At 35.6% G+C, this 22706-nt stretch overlaps 1 protein-coding gene across 6 annotated transcripts in view; it reads right to left on the minus strand.

The window, feature by feature from the left end:
• The window catches only part of Ano3 (anoctamin 3), a 406718-nt gene that overhangs the window by 113729 nt on the left and 270283 nt on the right, over positions 1 to 22706 (minus strand). For all 6 annotated transcript variants that reach the window (XM_071616326.1, XM_071616329.1, XM_071616325.1 and 3 more), the window contains 2 exons: positions 21138 to 21296; positions 2233 to 2333 (listed from right to left, as the gene is read on the minus strand). In XM_071616326.1, the coding sequence (XP_071472427.1) occupies positions 2233 to 2333; positions 21138 to 21296 (260 nt within the window). The remainder of the gene's footprint in view (positions 1 to 2232; positions 2334 to 21137; positions 21297 to 22706) is intronic.

Raw genomic sequence — 22706 nt, forward strand, 5'->3', positions numbered from 1 at the left:
CAGAAAGCAGGTCATTATCTTGACTGTGATAATTCTTTTATGTCATGTGTTAACATCTAATCAAATTAGAACTTGTGGAAAATAAATAATCTTGTAAGGTATAAATAAAGTAGCAGGAACACACAATTCTATCCATCAGAGCAATCATTTGTAATACATTTCTAATAATATTGCTATCCATTTTTTCTGTGGTTGAAGTCACACTGTATAAATAATTAAATATCATGTATACTTCAATTTAAATTTTATTATTTACTATTTTCCTGCAATTTTAAGAAACCTTTACACCCATTTATTTTATAAATGAATTGTTTTGAATTCAAAGGTACATTCTACTTTAATTACATTTTCTAATGTTAAATATAGCAATGTTTATATTTTCAAAAATATAAATTAAGTTTCTGTGAATATGTTTATGCATTTGAAAATTACGTGCAGAAGAGAGGAAGCAGAGATATGAAAACTTTTAATGCTCACTGAAAACATTTTCAAATGATGTTTCAGAAGTTTGATTCCAAGTAAGAATAAAGAAAGGAGATTCTTGTCATATCTATGCTAATTTTGAAGGTAACTACTTGCAAAATCCTTCAATAAGTTAAAAGTTAGCTCATTATTTTTATTCTGTATGATTCTGTGTCACATTAATACATGCAGATCAAAGAAAAAAATCACAGCAAAGAGTAAATAAAGTAACCCTATTATCAGCAGAATACTATATAAATTGCTATCATCTCTAGCCAACTATTTACAAAAAAATTTTAGAAGGTTGCAGTACCAAAAGAGGAACATTCTGGATGTCAAGAAATGTAGTTTACATAAGTACATGCTTAAGTGTACTCTCACTTCAGTTTTATCACCTGAATCAAAATCAGTCCCTATATAGATTTCCAACAATCTAATCATAGACAGGCATTATCTTCAACCCTGCTTTGCTTCTTTCAGGTATCAATTTTAAGAAAAATGTGCAAACTTCAGGTTGTCTTGGCAATCTTATCCATCAACAGTACAAGAGGTTGAGGAATTGAAAAGACAATCTTTATTTGTTTTTCAATTTATGATTTTGTCAAGATATTTTTTTGCAGTATTATTTTTTTTATCCACTGAATGCCATCTCCATAGAGAACTCTTAAACTCTATCCAGTCATGAATATGAGCTAATTTAGGTCTTAAAGTCTAATATGGTTGGCAAGACCCTGCAGTAGTTGCCAATTCTTACTGAGTTTCTTTTCTGATTTCTGGGCATTGACTGAGGTTGTGTCTTTCAAAGAATGAAATGTTTCATATAGTTAAAAAGTTTAGGATTGATGTTTCATATCTTAACCTCAATAATGTAGAGGTTTGTCAAAACACCTTAAGGGCATTAGAACTCCTTTCAGAGTTGGCCTCTTTAAATGTTTCGAAGTCCAAGAATTTTTTTTCCATTTTTTGAATTGGAATCCTACTGTTCACTTAGATTTATCAAGGTTCTTTTGCTTGGATTCTCATTCACTCTGAACCTTTTATACCTTCTTAGCAGCTGATGGAACACATTGAGCTTCATGTCAGTGTAAATGTTCTTACAGTAAGGACACTGTAGAATTTACCTCTTACACTTTTCATACAGTAAGGACACTGTAGAATTTACCTCTCAGAAATGATGGAGGAGCATGATACATTCTGAATATAACATCAGATACTCAAGGTAGGAAAACAGTTGGCTTTTCAATTTATGCTTGACTAAAGGAAAGACTGAAAATCACTGAAAACTGCAGTCCTCTCATTACCCTATATCCATCTACTGAGGACAGAACTAAGAAACGATCTGGTTGAACTAACCTGAAAAATGATTCTTGTTAACTTCTAACAGGAAAGAACTCTGTATTTATATATAAGGATACTATATATTTACACTTGCCAGTTTCCACAAAAATGACAAGAATTATATTCACCCATCTGAAATAGAAAGTGAAATTGATCTTGGGGATTGCTAGAAGTTGAAATTTGAAAATAATTATTTTATCCTCTCTCTAGGTAAATCTACCCTGAAATGATATAAGGGGTCTAGAGAACCAGAAAACTTACCACATTAGGCAAACAAATTAGATAGGGGGGAAAATGCCCAAGAAACACTAAATTTTGGAAGAAATAACAATTTATTTTTAGAAAGGAATACATTTATTGCTCTAGGATATTGTGAAAGACAGACTCATCTTAATACACATTGAGATGGAATGAAATAAATTTTGAAAGTACCTGAAAGGCATCCTGATATTCAGTCTCTCTGCATACTTGCACAGCGTGTCCCATGGGATATGGATTTTAATGAACATTATATCAGGGTTTGCAACAGCTGGCTGCAAACGATAGCAAGACAGACATCATTACTTAGAATCAGAACCGATTATAGCATACCATTGTTTGATTTGGGAGGAAGAAACATTATCCCATTGCTTATGCATTGATCATTCTCACTGATTTAAATGAAGTTTATATGAATAAAAAACTCTTAATGGGGAAAACTTTAATAAATGTAAAATGCCAATGAAACCGGCTAAGGCCTAGACAGTCTTAGACACAAATTCCTCAGGAGAATGGCCTGTTAAAATTATGAGATCAAAATCACTCAGGCAGGACATGATTAACCAACCCACAAAAGAATCCTGTGACCTGTGAAGAGGCATGGGGACCATCTATGCCTATGCAAAAGAACCCTAAAGCTTCATAAAAATCAACAATCAACTTCTCAATTATCCACTCCTATAAATTTCCCCACTATCAACCAATAAAAGGACAGATTTGAACTTATCTCTTGCCTCCTAAGTCGTTAACCCTCAAAAAAGCTTTATCATTTTGCAAAACCTCAGTGCCTTAATACTGCCTTCTATGTGAGTCAGGAAATCAGCACTTACTTGATATCACCATTGTATACAAGAAACAATCACCTATGTAAATCAATGAATTGTTTTAAATTAATCATTGTCAATATCTAGATTCTTCAATTAAATAATTCTGAGCCAAATAAGTATCTCTAGCTAGGCATAGGAGCATACATCTATAATCCCAGAGGCTAAGGAGGCTGAGGCAGAAGAATCATAGTTTCAAAACCTGCCTTAGCAATTTAACAAAACTCCATCTCAAAATTTAAAACAAAAATGGGCTGGGATGTGGCTTAGTAGTTAAGCACCATTGAGTTCAATCCCCAGTACCAATGTCCTCCAAAAAACAACAATAACAACAAACAAACAAAACAGAAAACAAACTACAAAAAACTCAAGATCTCAAGTTGTTCTTTTTATGAAATTATTTTTAGTTATGTAATATTAATATGGACTCGACATAATGATCCTCTTATTTCTGTTCAGAGAGGGTAGAAACACTGCAAATTCTCACCAATAATTACTTAATTACTTAATTAATTTCCGTATTCTTTTTTTTAAATAACTACTACTAGATTTTCCAAACTACTTACTAGGTTCAATGATAAGCCTGGAAGAAAAATGGACTATGTAAATCATACAAACCCAGGACCTCACAGAGCTGTCAAATTTGCATGCCTACTCTGGCTTTTTGTTCCATTTCTGCCTATATCAAGACACAAGGATTTAACTGCCTTTTATCTAGACCAGAGGAATTAAGCAGTCACAAGGGCAGCAAAAAACATCTATAGACATTTTTTACAAAATGAGGAACTCTGGTCTAATCCTTATAAATGTCAGAATTAGATCCACTCTATGTAAATATTTTGATCACACACTAGTCCGAGGGTTAGATGCTTTTCTGAACAATCATTTAGATTCCTTGCTTTGTTTCAGCAATCCAACATAACAGCTAAATAACTGACAAAGCGTTATATATATCACTCATGTTGATATTCTACCTCTTAAAAAGGCCTACACAGTTAATTCCTGTAATCCTGCCGTGACTCAGGCCCACAGAGCATGAAACAAACCTGTGGCATTCTAGCACTGAACCCTATAAAGCTTTTTTTTTTTTTTGGTACCAGGGATGGAACTCAGGGACCCTCGACAATTAAGCAATATATACACCCCTATTTTGTATTTATTTAGAGACAGGATCTCGCTGAGTTGCTTAGTGCCTCATGCTAAGGCTGGCTTTGAACTTGTGGTCCTCAAGCCTCAGCATCCCAAGCTGCTGGGATTACAGGCATGTGCCACAGACTCGGCTCTATAAGGCTTTTAATTCATGTGAACATCTGTAATAAAATAACTGCTTTTTCCTTCCATATAAAGGCACTTACCAGGTTGGACACAGCTGAACTATTTTTTGGTAAACATTTTCATTTATATTTCAACTAGACGTAACCTCTCAAAAAATACATAATTCTGAAAAGCTTAAAAATATGGAAAAAAATCTAGCACTTTAACTTAAAATCATGTTTTGAAATTAACATCTAAAATTTTTATATTCATAAAGTCCAATATTCAAAATATGGATAATTTTGTGGGCTTGCCAGAACATATTGTATTTGTATTACCAATATTTCTAAACAGTTTTGTTACAGAACCATGTCACTGGACTAATATTCCAACTTAGAAGCATTCTGAAATCTGCTCACTCTATTTATTGGGCAGGCACTTTCACAGATCACCATTTGCTTAAAAGTAAAGAAAGAAATGAAAAGGAAAGAAAAAGAAGTGGGGCCATTCCATGATCAAGTGAATTTTAGGCTTCTCCAATAAACTTCTCAAGACCGTTTGATATGTATGTACTTGCTGAAAATATACAAGCATACAATAAAGTATGTTGAAGATCAAACATTTTGCATCATGGATTGCTTTTCCATTTTACCTTACTGAGGTACTAGTATCTTGCAAATCACGATGTGGGGTGGGTAATAAAAGGTGCGATCATGCCAGTATAATTTGAAAAACCTTTTCCTACTTGGAATTTGTTTGCTTCAAATTAAAAGTAAAGGATTATAAAAACCATAATCAACAGAGACAGAAATAGGCTTACTATGTCACAAATATCTATACACCTTTTAATCAGTCAATAATCAAGGAAAAGAAGAACATTATGAGGTTGATATTCCAGGCCCTTTTCCAGACTTTGTGGAAAGGTTTAGGTGTAGAAGTTGTATAGATAACAAAACATTTTCAAGGCTCTGGATTTCTGTAGTTTAGCCGTATAGCCCTTGTGTAGCATGCTGGATGCCCTGGGTTCAATTCTTAGCACATGACACAGTCTTTTTGTAATATAAAAAAAGCTTAAGTATTCATCTATTTAAATCACTTCTCCATTCAGGGCCAGTTAAAGATGCATTTCATATTTTATTATAACTCTTCCTACATTATTAATTCAAAAGTTCTTATATTTAAAATGATAATAAAGATATCTCTCTTGAAATTGTGGTGTCAGCTATGGGTGCTACACCTACTTGCCTTCCACTTACCAAGCACAATTTAAATGTCTTCGATCCTAACCCACATGGACTGGTAGAAAAACGTACAGGGTTTAGAACCTCAGAGACTTCAGTATACATTCCTTTTCTACCATTTCTTATCTTTAAGAAGTTTAAACTCTGATGCACAGTTTCCTCACGGAGGAGTAAAGAGAGTGATCTCTGCCTCATAGGGCTTCTGTGTCATGAGAGACAGAATTGCAGTGCCTGAGACTGATCAATTCTTAATACGCTTTCTTATGTGAGGGCATGCCTCTCAAATAGATGCCAGCCAATATGCCAATGAATCTCAAAGCTTCCCTGGAGTCTTTGTCTTGTTTCTTCCCCTTAGGAAGTAGTTGTCTGGTTCTTCTTTAGTGGATCCTGTGTCTTAGTTTCCTATGCTGTCCAATAGACCTTTGAGTCACACAACCCTAAAGCCAGTAACAACCTATGATTTGGGAAAAACTCTGTGAAGTACAGTGACCTGAATCAAGATTTTAAGTTAAATGGTTAAATCCTTTTCCTCTGATAATATAAACTGAGAATAAACTCTAAAAACAAACAACAACAAGATTATACTTCTATAGACTTTATAGTTGCTTTGAAAGTTTTGTTTATCTGTACATATTTAGATTGTCTTCTGCTAGCACATTGGTTGTTCCTAGAAAGATAGGGATTCTTCATTTTGGATCATGCCATTTCTCAGAACCCCACTTCATCTGCAGTGAAACTACTTTCTCCAGTGAAGTGCACAGCTCTTCATATCTCACCCTGAGTGTCTCCACAACCACTTCCACCACTTCTTTGCCTCCCTCACTCCACTCCTGTCGTTGGCTCACTCACTACTACTTGCCTGTCCCTGTCCTATTCCTTTTACATCAATCTTTTTTTTCCCTCTATAGTAGTTTTATTTTCTTATTAGTTATGCAAGTGTCCCAAGAAAAAATACATTGTTTTATTCATTGACATATCCACAGTAGCCATCTCTGTGTTAAACTCACAGTGGAAACTCACCAAGCATTTGTTGAATGAATGGATGTTGGACTTGTTTTGGGTACACATTGTATTGAACTTATTCCTAAGCAAGAGATGATGAGGATAAGAAAACCAATAAGTCTGAACTGATCTGGAAGAGGGCACTGTGTCAGGATCCAAATTAGCACTATGAACAGCTTGCCAGATACTGATTATTAATTCATCACTGTCAACCATCAGGATGTGAAATAATCCAATAACTTTGCTAAGAGCCAAGTATATGATGCATGGCATTTTTGGTTGAAAGGTGACGCCAGCTAGCCATTGAGATGATATGATTATGTTAAGATTTGCATTCATATGGATATTGGACTCCTGCTGTTCACCTAGGCCGGCTACGGGACTCCTGGAGAGTTCCCATTGGTTGGGGAAGTACAGTAGGAGGGAGTTCCGGGGGAGGAGCTGGCTCGACGGTCCGAGAGGAGGCCGCGTGGGTGGAAAAAATCTTCTTCCCGGGCGGTACCGGACATTGGCGGCAGTTTCAAAAAATAAACTTTGTTCCTGCTTGAGTGGCTCGTGATTTTGTGCCCAGCCAGACTGCGGCAACTGGTGGCCCGCACGGGGAACGCCTGAAGTTTGGAGGTGAGTAAAATTGCTCGCCCCTGAGGGAAGGCAACAAAATGGGTGACCATTTCAAAAAACAATGTGTTCTCGTTTTGATTTATCTTGTTTTTGTTTCAAGCTGCCTATCCCTAGAATTTTCTCAGGCAAACTGGGAAAATTGGTTGGCTCAAGGTTTGAAGTTGTTCGGCCCTGAGAAAGAGAAAATTGATACAACTATTCTTTGTTCGGTTTTTGTTTCATTCTGTTTCGGTTTTGTTTTATGCTATCTTATTGGGTTGCGTTACCTGTATAGTAGATTAGAAACTAGTAAAAAACAAACCGAAAGACTGTTAAGTAAATTGTTAGAAGTCCAGACTATGGTAGAAAACATGTTAGGTCAAGCGAAAGAGAAGGTCTCTCAAGCTAGTCAGACAGAGGAAGATTTGAAGAAAGAAAGCTTAGAGGAAAAACAACCATCAGGCGGGGAATTACAATAGGAGGCTGCTACTAACCCCGTTCTATCACCAGAGGGCGTAATTCAACCAACAGCTCCATCTACAGCTGAGCGGCCCTCAACTCCCGTAGTTGATGGACGGAATCCTGAGGCAGGACCCCAAAGATTAGCATGCCCTGTACTTGAGCAGGCAGGAGGGCAACGAATTCACCGTGCTTTAGATTTCAAAACAGTGAAGCAATTAAAAGAGGCTGTAACAACCTACGGGCCGCAAGCACCCTTCACTGTGAGCATGGTCGAATCCATTACCAACTTAGACATGACGCCAGCAGATTGGGCTAACATGTGTCGATCTGTGCTAAATGGAGGACAATATTTGTTATGGAAGGTTGCCAATGAGGAATTTTGCATGGAGACAGCTAGGCGAAATGCAACAGCCGGTTACCCTCAAAGAAATCTAGAGATGTTATTAGGAAAAGGACCTTAAGAGGGTCAACGGCAACAAATTGAATATGATCCTGGCGTATACGCACAAATTGCTGCAGACGCAGTTAGGGCATGGAAAACTTTACAGGGGCATGGAGATTTACAAGGACAATTATCTAAGGTAATACAAGGAGCTAATGAACCTTACGCTGAATTTGTAGATAGGCTTATTCAGACAGCATCTAGAGTATTTGGAGATACAGAACAGGCAATGCCATTTATAAAACAACTGGCTTATGACCAAGCAAATCGTTGCTGCAGAGAGGTCATCAGACCATGGAAACATGAAGATTTAAACACATATATTAAATTATGTAGAGACATTAATGAACAAGGGCAAGTCTTAGCAGCAGTACAACAGGCTTTAGATGCCAGGCCAAAAACATGCTATAATTGTGATCAAACAGGACATTTTAAAAGGAGTTGCCCCATAGGAGGAGGGTTTAACAAGGCTAGGTATCAAAGGAATAGAATACCGGGTATTTGCCCACGATGCCGTAGAGGGAAACATTGGGCTAATGAATGCCATTCTCAAACCACCATAGAAGGTATTCCGTTATCAAAAAACAGACAAGGACCAAGTGTTTACCCACGATATCGTGGAGAAAGGCATCAGGCTCCATTGCCAAAAAACGGACTGGAGGGCCCAATGCTCCGGGGCCCAAAACCACAAATATACGGGGCAGTGGAGGAACCCAGCAACACCATCAAGGTAGTGCCCAGGACGCATTATCCATTAAATCCCTCATCAGACAAACTAGAGGGAGCGCAGGGTTGGACATCTGCGCCTCTGCCAGAGCAGTACTAACTCCAGAGATGGGAGTTCAAATCATTCCCACAGGAGTAAAAGGACCTCTTCCCCAAGGAACAGTAGGCTTATTATTGGGACGCAGTTCTTCAACACTAAAAGGACTTATGATAAGTCTTGGGGTAATTGATCCCGATTATGAAGGTGAAATAAAAATTATAGCTAGTTCTCCAAGAGGTATATCAGTAATTTCACCAGGAGATAGAATAGCACAGTTATTAATAATACCCAGCCTACATGATAAATTTTCCAGTCGTACTGTAGAAAGAGGTTCCAGGGGATTAGGCTCCACAGGTGTAGATTGGGCTATGCTGTCTTTAAATCTAGATTCTCGCCCAATGCTAAAACTAAATATTCAAGGACATGACTTTAATGGGCTACTTGATACAGGTGCAGACCTTAGCATAATATCTCGTCAAGAATGGCCAAAACACTGGCCATTACAACAAGCCACTCAAACGCTTCGAGGCCTAGGAGTGGCAACTAATCCCCATAGAAGTGCAATGGTATTAGATTGGAAGGATCCTGAAGGATGTGAAGGAACTATACAGCCCTATGTATTGGATCATCTTCCTATAAATTTATGGGGACGAGATGTCCTAGATCAATTAGGTTTGACATTAACAAATAACATCAATCCTAATGCGCCCACTACTAGGGCTAGACAAGGCTTTAGGAAAGAAGAAAGATTAAGAGAACAAGAACAAGGTATGACAGCACCAATTCAAATAAATCAAGAAACAAATAGACATGGATTGGGTTTTCAGAAAGGGCCACTGAGACAATCAAAATTACTTGGAAATCAGAAAGACCAGTGTGGGTTCCTCAGTGGCCCCTGACTAAAGAAAAGATACAAATAGCCCATGACCTGGTCAAACAACAATTAGCGGAGGGACATATACAACCTTCCGTATCTCCCCATAATACTCCCATTTTTGTCATTAAAAAGAAATCTGGTAAATGGAGATTATTGCAAGATTTAAGAGCCATTAATAATGAGATGGTTATTATGGGACCTGCTCAATCAGGGATTCCCCAATTGTCTGCTTTACCAAAAACCTGGTATGTTTTAGCTATAGATATTAAAGATTGTTTTTTTTCAATTCCAATTCATCCCGAGGATAGTCCACATTTTGCATTTACTATCCCTGCACTAAATCATGAAGGTCCTGATCAGAGATATGAATGGAAAGTACTCCCTCAAGGGATGGCTAATAGTCCAACTATGTGTCAAATTTATGTTAACAAAGCAATCCAGCCACTTAGAAATCAAAATCCTGAACTACAAATATTTCACTATATGGATGATGTGTTATTGGCACATAAAGATAAAAACACATTGCTAGAATGTTATGCCACACTTACAAATTTATTAAAAAATTATAATCTAGAGATAGCAATAGATAAAGTACAATTAAATCTTCCAATTAATTATTTAGGGGTTTTATTATCCTCAACCATGGTCCGTCCACCCAAAATTCAAATACGAGTAGATCAACTCAAATCACTTAACGACTTTCAAAAGTTATTAGGAGACATAAATTGGATAAGGCCTTATCTAGGCATACCAACAGGAGAGTTGGGACCTTTATTTGATATTCTAAAAGGTCCATCAGATCCAAATTCACCCCGCATGTTGACGCCTGAAGCAAGAAAGGCATTAAAAATCATTGAAACATATATGGAAAATATGCATTTGGATAGAATTGATATAAGTTTGCCTTTATTATTTATTGTACTGCCAACAAAAAATATACCTACAGGAGTATTCTGGCAAGAAGGTCCATTATTGTGGATACATTTATCTTATTCTCCTAATACTATTCTTACTAGGTATCCTGAGGCTGTAGGACAATTAATACTCAAAGGAATAAAAGCAGCCAAGGGAGTGTTTGGGATTTCTCCCAATAAAATTATTACTCCATATACTATAGATCAAATTGATGAGTTAGCTAATGAGTTAAATACTTGGGCAATAATCATGTGTAAATCTAATGTTTCATTTGATAATCACTTACCGTCTAATCCTTTGTTGTCTTTTTGGTCTAAACATCCTGTAGTTTTTCCAAAGATGACAAAAAAAACCCCTATCATGAATGCTCCAAATATATTCACTGATGGGTCAAATAATGGTACAGCAGCAGTAGTTACCCCTGATCAAACTTTTACATTTTTAGTACCCAAACAATCAGCTCAAAAGGTAGAGCTTAATGCAGTATTACAAGCTTTTATGATGTTTAAAAATTCTGTATTTAATTTATTTTCTGATAGTCAGTATGTAGTTAATGCTATAGTATCCCTTGAAGATGCTGGTAGGATTTCCCCTTCTTCTACTGTTTTCTCTTTGTTTTCTACTATACAAAGTCTAATCTGGGACAGAAAAGATCCATTCTTTATAGGACATATCAGGGCACATACAGGATTGCCTGGAGCCCTTAGTTTGGGCAATGAGTTAGCAGATAAAACTACACATGACATACATATTTTCTCCACAATAGAAGAAGCTATAAATTTTCATAAAAGGTTCCATGTCAATGCTAATACTTTACAAAAGCGTTTTAAAATAACTAAAGAACAAGCCCGACATATAATAAAACAATGTCAAAATTGTGTGACATTTTTACCACAAGTTAATCTTGGAGTCAATCCTAGAGGACTGATACCTAACCATATTTGGCAGATGGACGTCACACACTTGCCAGAATTTGGAAAATTAAAATATTTACATGTTACAGTTGATACTTCTTCCGGATTTCTGATGGGCTCCCTTCATGCTGGAGAAAAAACTAAAGATGTTATAGCTCATTGCTTACAAAATTTTGCCACTGTGGGCGTTCCAAAACAGTTAAAAACCGATAATGGTCCTGGTTATACGTCCACCTCTTTTAAACAATTTTGCTCATCATTTGGCATTACTCACATAACAGGAATTCCATACAATCCACAAGGACAAGGCATAGTTGAAAGAGCTCATCAAACTATTAAAATGTACTTATTAAAACAAAAGGAGGGAATTGGAAAGGGGTATATATCCCCCAAAGATAAACTTAAAATAACCCTTTTTACTCTAAACTTTTTAAATTTGGATTCATCAGGGCTTAGTGCTGCGGAAAGACATTTGTATCCAAAAAATGTACATAAGCCTAAGGTACTTTGGAAAGATATTCTAACAGGACAATGGAAAGGTCCTGACCCAGTGATAGTCTGGAGTCGGGGCTCTGTTTGTGTTTTTCCACAGGAAGAACAGCAGCCGATTTGGATTCCAGAAAGACTAACTAAAACAGCTCCTACAGAACAAAAGGAAGATGATTCCACTCAAATCCATAACAGCTGATATCCAGATCTCCAGCTTGGCTATTCTTACATCTGTGACAGTGATTAACCAGGATGTTTTTTTCAATATCTATTTTATTATTGCTTTTTCCCACATCATAAAGTTCTATTTTATTTTTGAGCTCATACAGACCTAGGTTAATGTTTTTTCTGATCAGTTTTTTTGACTGTGGAGTTTTTGAACATTGCAATGGAGATTTCACCTAGGTAAAGCTACAAGGCCTTTACTATTGTCTTATGTGTTATATGTTACGTGTGCACACTTCTGTTTTGTGTTGTATGTCTGTATGTGCGTATGTCCATATTTCACATATGAGGGGCGCTCATGCACATGGATCCAAAAAAAAATTTTTTTTTTTATTATTCACGTGATTTTAATAGTTTAATTTAATTTGGGTAAACAGCTGTTGAGGATTGTTCTAATATATGAACAAATAGAAGGTTAACAAATCTGTTTGTTTACTTTCACCTTTCCTTTTCATTATATTTAATAATTCTGTTCAGGATAATGTAAATTGTTCTAAATATTGTTTTCTTAGTACCTGTTGAAATGTTACATATTTTTTTTTTTTAGCATCATTGTCAAAATTCCTATTTTCATCCCAGTGCCGGTGAAGACAAAGATAAAACCAAACTACAACTTCTTTGAGAGTTATCACAACAAACCGTGTAAGCTGATACATCAATGATTTATAACTCAACAAGTAATGCTCAATCAATGAGTCGATTTATTTTGGAAGGATATGGACATATTGATAGATTCCTCTGCTTTGAACTGCTTACAGAACTTGCCTGGACTATGTATCACTTGTATGCTTTATTTTGGGAGGATATGGACATATTGATAGATTCCTCTACTTTGAACTGCTTACAGAACTTGCCTGGACTATGTATCACTTGTATGCTTTGTGATCTATTTGTTGATGCAGCGAATTATGGTAGTGCTAGCGTATCTTTGCTGATGTGTCACCAGTGATGTAATTTTTCCTAGGAGCCGTTAATTGACTTGGTGTCATGACATTTCTGTATCCTCCTCCCTTCTACTAGTGATGGTCTAATTTTGGGGGCCAACAGAGGTGAGGTAAAGAACCTCATCCCCCCACCAGCACCAAGGCCAATTTTGGGGGCCAACAGAGGTGAGGCAAAGAACCTCACCCCCCCACTGGTACATAGGCCTATCCACAAGTATGGCTATATGCTGGACCGGTAGTCAGTGACGGGTATGATCCAATTGCAGTGGTATCAACCTAAGACAGGAGGCTGACGCCTAAAAGTCAGTTTTCCGATGACGGGTAAGAACCATATGTTGAATTGGACAAACCTAACAGGCACGGTCCCTAGCCAGATTGCTTGTTACTTAAACAGAAGGGGGGATATGCTAAGAGCCAAGTATATGATGCATGGCATTTTTGGTTGAAAGGTGACGCCAGCTAGCCATTGAGATGATATGATTATGTTAAGATTTGCATTCATATGGATATTGGACTCCTGCTGTTCACCTAGGCCGGCTACGGGACTCCTGGAGAGTTCCCATTGGTTGGGGAAGTACAGTAGGAGGGAGTTCCGGGGGAGGAGCTGGCTCGACGGTCCGAGAGGAGGCCGCGTGGGTGGAAAAAATCTTCTTCCCGGGCGGTACCGGACATTGGCGGCAGTTTCAAAAAATAAACTTTGTTCCTGCTTGAGTGGCTCGTGATTTTGTGCCCAGCCAGACTGCGGCATAACTTTAAATAAAGCGATGCTCTGAAAGGAGGTTTCTGCATTAAAATGACTACTGTCAATGAGTAAAATGTCAATCTAAGTGCATACACAGAGCATGTCTAATTTTGTATGCCTTAACTTTAAATATATATATATATATATATATATATATATATATATATATATATATATATATATCTTTAAATGCAAACACACACACATACTACCCACCCACACATATATATGTCTTTTTAAGTAGCATGGACTGTCTTGGTTTCTAACTTCCTCAACTAACTTAATCTCTCTTTTGCTATACCTCCACTTTTAAAAAAATGAGAGAAAAGTAGTTTCATTTTTAGCTACTGGGAAGGGGCTGGTGAAGGGATATTGCTGTGAGGGAGAAAGAAGACCTTTCCTTTTGGAATCAAAAGCTGCAAATTTGGCACTATTTTTTTTTCAACCCTGATGTTAGCAGCCTTCTCAGAGGGAAAGAAACACCCACAACCTTCATACTTCATTTTAGTACTTAATTATTCCTCCCCAAATTCCCAAGAGGTAGAATAGTTACTCCTGAGAAAAGAGGAAACTTAAAAATGATCTTTTCACAAAGTCACTCTGTAAGTTTTGGGCACAGAGCAGAAAGAGCATGTTTAATCCCATGGTTTTAAATCTAAGTGAAAGACAAAGCTGATGGGAATTGAAAATTGAGTTGGACTACAAAGCACCTACCCTGACAATTATAAATCATCTACCTATTTATTTGAATGGTCTTCAAATATACATCATGATCTTCTGAAAATATTATCATCTATAAATTATTCACATCAACATGCAATTTAATACATTTTTGAGAACTCTGTGCCAGGCTCAGTGCTTCACTCTGGTGAACATATATTTTTAAATTATGGAGAATCAGTCTCTAGTCTTCATCATTCAGCTAGGAAACAAAATGCCTGCTAACATTTTCTCAAATCCATTTTCTCTTTCTTCTAATAATCTGTACTAAAATTTTTTCAGTTAAATGTTTGTTAAGTTGCAACGAAAGGCCAAGACCTTCAATAGAAGAAACTTTGAGAGGCAGTAAATGTTTATGAAATCATAGTACTGGATTTGATAAAGCGGCTCCAACAATCTACATGCCAATTCGTCATGAATTGGCACCAAATTTAGTCTAAAATGTATTCTATTCTGTTATATTCTGTTGTTGTAAGTTTCTTTCCTGGCCTGTTTGCTTAGAAGAGCAATGCACAGTTGCATGTTGCAGAATTTTTAAAAATAGTGTGGTAGGCAAAGCTCTCAAGATCTCTTCTCCTTGTATTCACAAGTTAAGATCCCTGCTATCTGTGAATACAGTATGATAGGCACTCCCATGGTTAGGATCAGCCACATGACATGTTTGATATTAAGAAGACATTATCTTTCATGGGTAATGAGTCCCTTAAAAGGACTGGGCTCTTTCTGGCAGGAAAGATTTAAAACAGCAGAGAGATGCAAGGAAAATTCTCTACTTCTGGCTTTGCAAATGGATGGCTCATGTGGCAAGGAATGAGAATGGCCCCCAGGAGCTGAAATCCAGACAGGAAATGAATACTCAGTGTTACAACCACAAGGAAATGAGTCCTTTCACATAATATATGCCAGCTTCAAAGAGGTACCCTGAACTCCATGTGCTCCAGGTACAAATGTGACCATGCAAATACTTTGACTTAGGTCTCAAAAGAAACTTGGCAAAGAGTGTGTCATACCCAAACTTTGCACCAACAGATTTAAAAAAAAAATTAGAGTGTTTTAGTTACACATAGTAGTTGGGTTCATTTTGACAAAATACACATGCACAAAAATTTGAGTTCAATCCCTGTTCCCCTCATTTCCCTACCCTCCTTCCTCCTCCTATTTTCCTTTTTTACTCTGCTGATTTTCCTTTCACTCACTGATTTTTTAATTTTTGATTGGTATTTTCTGTATATATATTATGGTGAAACTACCTGTGGTATATTTTTATATGCATATAACATGATCTTGCTAAATTCATTCCATGTTCCCTCCCCTTACCCACCCCTCCTCCTTCCCATTTTCTTCTTCTACTCCACTGATCTTTTCTATAGCTTTATAATATCTGATGCCCCGAGGTTTCACCTTCTTTCTCTTAATTTTGCTCTAACTTCCACAAATGAGTGAAAACATCAACCCTTGATTTTCTGAGTCTGGTTTATTTCCTTTTGCATGATGATCTCTAGTTGCACCTATTTACCAGCAAATGCCATAATTTCATTCTTCTTCATGGCTGACTAATACTTCAATGTACATACATGATTTTTTTTTATTATCCATCTATTGCTGGGCATCTGGAATAATTCCATAATTTAACTATCGTGAATTGTACTGCTATAAACATTAAAGTGGTTGTATCACTATAGTATGCTGATTTTAGTTTGTTTGGATAAATACCAAGGTGTGGGATAACTGGTGACCCATAGAATTTTGAGCATACAAATGCAATTTGTGTAATTTATTAAACATCAATAGATGCATAATACAAATAGTTTTAAGAAATATTGATTTAAGACTTTTAGACAGTATTTTTATGATATCATGTAAGAATACTTATTTTAGAAAAAAATGTTTTTGTTTACTAATACTGCATTTGCTGTAGTAGGTTGAATGTACTACCCTGGGAATAATAAATCTACTCCTGATAAATTTAATTATTTTAAAAGATAATGTTGTCATCTTTAGAATTAGAAACATAAAGTTAACCCTTTAGTAAAAATGTTTATGTCAAATAAATATTTGTAAAAATTAAATTTAAAATGCAATTAAGTAATCTTGAATTTTTTTGATATTCTGTGCTTTGAAAACCCCCCTCACTCCCCCAAAGGCATTTTAAATGTTATTTTATCTCCTCTGTCGACTGTGTCCTCAGTCTCTCTTCCTCTCCTTGTATATCTTCTTCTGTGCTTTCCTTTCCTTCTCCCTTGACCCTTTTTTTCCTGTTTCCCTCCATCCCTTTCTTCTGTCTTGGGTCTTCCCCATCATTATTTAAACACCCCATCTAAGAAATAAATTTAAAGGTGAATGAAAGAAACAAGGAAATGAAATCTCACCAGAATCCACTGCCCCCCCCCCCCCCGCCCTTGCTATTGTTTTCCCTCCTCCCACTCACAGCTGAGCAAGTTGGTGACATTTGCTCTGCATCTATTCTCCATTACCTATTCCCTCTTTGACTTTAGCTAATATGGCACACAAATGTCTCTATTCAGGAAAATATTTCTCATTATCCTCCATTTGAATGGGCAACTCTCTGGTCCCATTGGCTTCTCAGCAGTATTTTACCCTAATTACCAACTCTTCCCTCTGATGTCTCATCTCCTGCTCTTTCACCTACCTCAATTCTTTCAAGTGTCTATTCTCCTCTCGTACCCTTTATAGGCTCATCCCACAACTAAATTCTTTCCCATTATCTTCAGTGATTTTTGTCCCAGTAGCTGGTGTATATTACCATTCATATTCGAATAACTAGAGCATTTGCTTTCAGGGGAGACTCCTCATTTCAGCTCTAGACAAGAACTTCAAACATCTCTATTTATGTTTCTCAAAGGCACCTCAATTACCAGCTTTTCATTCCCATAGCCTCTGCCTTACTTCTTCCACAAACCAGCTCTCTTCCAGGCAGAACTACTTTTTACTGAATATGACTTCTGCAGGTAGAGTTCGGTCTTTTTCTCTTCCCATAATGGGATAGATTTCTTTTTATTCAGTTTGCTTTCTTTCAGATCGCACAAGCTAGCAGAGCCCCTAGTCATACTCGTAATATAACACTATCTAGTTTTAATTATTGGGTAGCTCTCCACATTGTTTCATTCATGTTTTTTATTTGTTTATGGTCTATTTTCTCCCATGAGAACATGGTTCATTTTTTAGCTTGGTTTATATTTGGTCTCAATGTGGCATACAATAGGGACATCATTTATGCTCCTTGAATGAATCAACAAATTGTTTTGAGTCACAAACTCAAGTTAGCATTGAGACCAATACTTATCATATCCAAATATCCACCAAGTACATACATACATATATAAACACATACATATGTATATGTTAACTGAAATACTGATCAAATCCATTTATCTCTGTCTTTAATTCCACTCGTGATCTTTGTGCATTATCTTGAAATTCATCCTCTTTTCAGCAATCTGTTATCTTTTTTGAAAACAAATGTGTTCATGCTACTACAGTTTGAAATTATTTAGTAGCTTTGCATTTCTTTATTAAAATAATAAAGAATTTTTATTAACTTAAACAGAGCCATTCTTTCCAGGCTTGTTTAGTGCTCTTCCTCTCTGGAATTTAAAAATGTCCACATCCTTTCCCCTGTGACCATCCTGATACTCCCACTGAGGCATGTTATTGTAGGAGATGGATCATTGCTGGATTCTAACGCATGACCAGGGAAGCCTTATCCAGTCCTTTTCCCACCTAATTTAGGTGTTTTTTTTTTTTTCACCTACTTTGGCACTATTAATTTTTCAAATCTCAATTCAAAGATTTAAAAAATTCACTTCTTCAACTTCCTATAATTCTCTCTTATCCTCCAGACTAGAGTATTTCCTTTGTTATAAGCCATTTTAGTTCCATTTGCTTTTCTTTCAGATCATTTATTTCAATTTGAAATTATGAAAAGTATTGTGGTAAAGGATAATTTTAAGCATTGTATCAAATGAGTAAAGATTCAAGCCACCTTGGATCCCATCATCTATCCTGTGCAAAGTCACTGAAATAGACTCTTAGTTATGCAAGTATTAGACAGAAAGGGTGTGACAAGATCTCTCTTTCCTTCTTTACTTCCTTTATTCTTTTCTTTAAACTTTGAAACATAAGCAGAATTCCTTAGAGAAGTTGGACCAAATTTCATAAGGCTTTTAAGGCCCTTTTCAAGGAAAGACATAAAAAATTCCCCACCCCTGCTCCAAAACTGATAATATCTAATCTGGAGAAACGTGTAAACTTAACCCATTGCACTGTCAGGAAAAAAAAAAAAAAAATCATTTTCCTTAACAGTGAGGCACCTAGGGGTCAGAAAGAGGAAGTCAAGACTGGCAATCTGTGTTCAATACAATGACTACTGTTCATAGGTGTGGCTAGTTCCAATAAACTATGCATCTGGGTTTGGGTATAGCTCCTGACCCAGCTGTCCTGGCACTTCACTGAACTGTGGGAAACACATCTAATAAGAAAGGGAATGTGAATTGAACAACTGTAATGCTGGAACTCAGAATGAAAAACCTGTCTATCTGGGAATAAAAGTAGACAAACAGATACTGTTCTGCTGAGCAACAACATAACCACAAGCACCTTTGACAGCAATGGAACAGTCAGAGCTTAAGGATGAATAGACTTCACTTTTAGAGAACAGAACCCTTTGTGGATAAGTAACAGCCAGTATTATTCTTGGGAGCATGTTGGAGGAATAAGAGAGAGGAAGACTCAGAGAATCTGGATTTTATGCCAAGAAAATTAACTAGAGTCAGTGGGCCACATCTATTACAAATATCCAGTTTTTGTATTTGACTTCTTTTTTTTTTATTTAAATCTTCATACAGACCAAAGGTAGTGATATGGTCCACTTTACTCATGATTCCCCACAGTTTGTTCAAGGTTTGACAAAATTATTTAATGAATAAGTAAACAATGGGAGGTGCATGAGTTAAATAATTACCAGTATTATAATAATCTCTTGTAAACTGTTCTATAAGCAGATGAGGAAGGGATTGATTCTATCTGTGTGGAGCAGAAGGCACAAAGGAATCTAATGAGTAAAATCTTGTCATAAGACTGAGTTCATGAGATTTTTTTTCAATAAGTAGTTCTTCATTTAATTACTCACCCGTGAGTGAGATATTCTGGGCTAAACTTCCCAAAAGAGGTATAAAAAAGAAATAAAGGATCAACAGAACACTGTGGTCAGTATTTCACTCACCCTGTTCTATAATACTTGGCACTGTGTAAATAATTCCTTCCTTTCAGAGCCAAGTCATTGTGAGTTTGTTATTTTAGATCCTATTAAAAGAGTTTTAATAAATATAAATGGATTAGTTTTTCCAGGGTGACCCCAAGATATAGTTAATAACTTTCTAATGTGTATTTATCAGAAAATTGACTTCAACATATATTCTGTGAAGAAAAGTAGGGGTAGTTTCAGAGTTTTATATCTAAGTGTTTACTAACATTCTTAAATTTTATTAGCAAGTCAATTAAATATTTAATCAAAGAAATCATCAGGATTTTTTTTACCATTCCATTTTTTTAGAAATATATTTAGGAATATCTCTAATATTTAACTTAATTTTTTCTCTCAATGGGAGAATAGCTGACCAAATCCTGAAGTTATAAAACTATACACCAAGTAAAAAATTTCTAAAGGTAATGAGAATTAATATATTTATAAAATAATGTCAAACAATGGGATTGAGTAGCAGAATAATATATGTATCATAAATATGACTAATTTTGTGTAATATATTTTCATATGGTTGTTTATATATGGAAAATATATTAAGGAGCATTATCAGTAAAAATTCAATCTATAAAAGCCACCAAAGTAGAGAAGGGTATGATTTAGAAGGTGACAAATATGAACATTGGCTTTTATACTTTACATTTCTATGTTTTTAACTTTTTAAAGTAAGGGTTTTTTTTTCTTTATCTAATATAAATAAACATGTGAATTTAAAACCACATAAAATTTAAATAAAATGGCAATAATTATAATTTTTGGATTATAGTAGAATATGAGGTAATTTTTCGACTATAGGATCATCAGCTTTTTTCTCCTATTTTTCATTTTTTTCCCAATTGTCTTGATACTTTTATTGTTCCAATAGAAAAAAAAATAAATCATTTACAGAAATTTTAAGAACCTATCAAACAAAGAAGGATTGAGAAGAATAGTACTTACAGTTTCACCAACAAAAAACTGACATTAACAGTTTGGCAAACACTTTTCTTTCAATATTTCAAGCCCCCCCCCATAGAATTTTCTATTTTGCATGGACATAGTCATTAGTTATTCAGTTTTTTTAAAATTGCAAAAATAGTCATGCCCTTTTAAAAATAAACTGTGCAGAAACAGAGCAAAAAGTGAATATGTATGTGTACATATATACATCTATTAGGAAAAAATGAGTATATATATATATATATACATATATATATATATATACATATATATATATATATACATATATATATATATATGTATATATATATATATATATATGTATATATATATATATATATTATGAAGCCATATGATATATGGCTTTCTCATACTTAAACACAGGTGATCTTTTCTGTTCCAGAATATTATACCACAAAGTTAATAATGGCAAAGCACCTACCTCCTTCTCCAACATCAAGCCTTCTGCTCTGAGGTTCTTTTCAAATGTGTTTCTTTTGCCATATTGTATATTTGTCTTTCTATAAACCAGGATGTAGTCAATTCGCTTTTTGCCATCTTTAAATAGAAGTCCACTAGAGGCTATGTAATTCATGTCATTCTGTAAATAAAGCAACAATTGTTAATACTGTGAGTTATATAAGTGTTCATTTTTGTTAAAATCATTAATGATGTGATATCAAAAATGTGTTTTTAATATTTCAGACTCCTATTGTGATATAGAAGGATAATTAATGAAAGCATGCTGTCTACTATAGGAGACAGACCAGCAAGTGATCTTTCAGGATTTGAAATTAGATGGTCTGATTCCTGAACTAGGGGTTCATTGTGCTGACATGAGTATATATATATATATATATATTTTTTTTTTTTTCAGTAAGGCTTTATAAAATAATCAGTGAATATATGGTGTTTTACTAATCTTTTTCCAGACTGAAATACTTTCTATACTTTATCTCATTTAACTACTTTCAACTTGTATTTCAAAGTTAGATACTAAGGTGAAAGTATTAATCTGACACATCTTTCCTATGTACACACATAAATACACCACAGAGAATCTCCACATCATCTACAATAACAAGACTGGCATCTTTATTAGAATAAGATGTACTCCATCTGTGTAAAAATATGTCAAAACATACATGACACGAGAGTATAACTAAAAATAACAAATAAGAAAAAAAGAATATAAATTCTAAGAAGTGAAATCATCATGTGGCAGCTAGCACTCAGATCAGGCATTACTTTACTAGACATACACTGAACTGATACCAAAAACAGACAATAATTCCTGAGTTACTTGCTTCAGAAAATATTTACTTCCAGTATAGATAAAGCCAAACCAATAAAAATAGCTTATTCATTAAAAATCACCACTAGTTCATCAAGACTGCTTGAAAGCCCTCATCTTGCTGTACCCAACAACCCAAGCTGTTTTTCATAGACTCTGACCAAATTTTTTACCAAAATTTCTACCTTTTAAGACTGACCTCAAAATGACTCAGCTCAAACCCTATAGCCCCTTGAGAACTCTTCCCTAAATTTACCCTTTTAAAACACTACTTGGAATACACACAGGTGGTATTCTCAGTTGCTATACAGAACTTAAATAAAACCAGGTTTACTGGCCAACACTTTTCCTAATGAATTCCTTTGGAAGGTGTTAGCTGTATGTTGTCCAAGATCACAGAAATCAGAAGTTGAATCCAGTTTCGCCTACCTCCAGGTTTATATTCTTAGTTAATATCTACCCATCCTTCTTTCTCTACTTAACTTCCAGCTATTTTGATAGTTATGCCAACTCTCTATTTCATGTTTCCCATATAAGCATTCTTGAAAGTCAAAACACTACCTAACACCTGGAGAATTATCAGATGATTTTAGACAAAGACATCTCAGACATCTTTGACAAAGACTGACAGTGACCCATATATGGACCCTTTTAAATAAGCGAGTGACTCTTAGAGACTGGGAAGGGTGCTAAGAGGGAGGAGGGATGGGGGAGGAA

The sequence above is a fragment of the Marmota flaviventris genome, chromosome 9 (genome assembly GCF_047511675.1).
Source record: "Marmota flaviventris isolate mMarFla1 chromosome 9, mMarFla1.hap1, whole genome shotgun sequence".
Classification (NCBI taxonomy): Eukaryota; Metazoa; Chordata; class Mammalia; order Rodentia; family Sciuridae; genus Marmota; species Marmota flaviventris.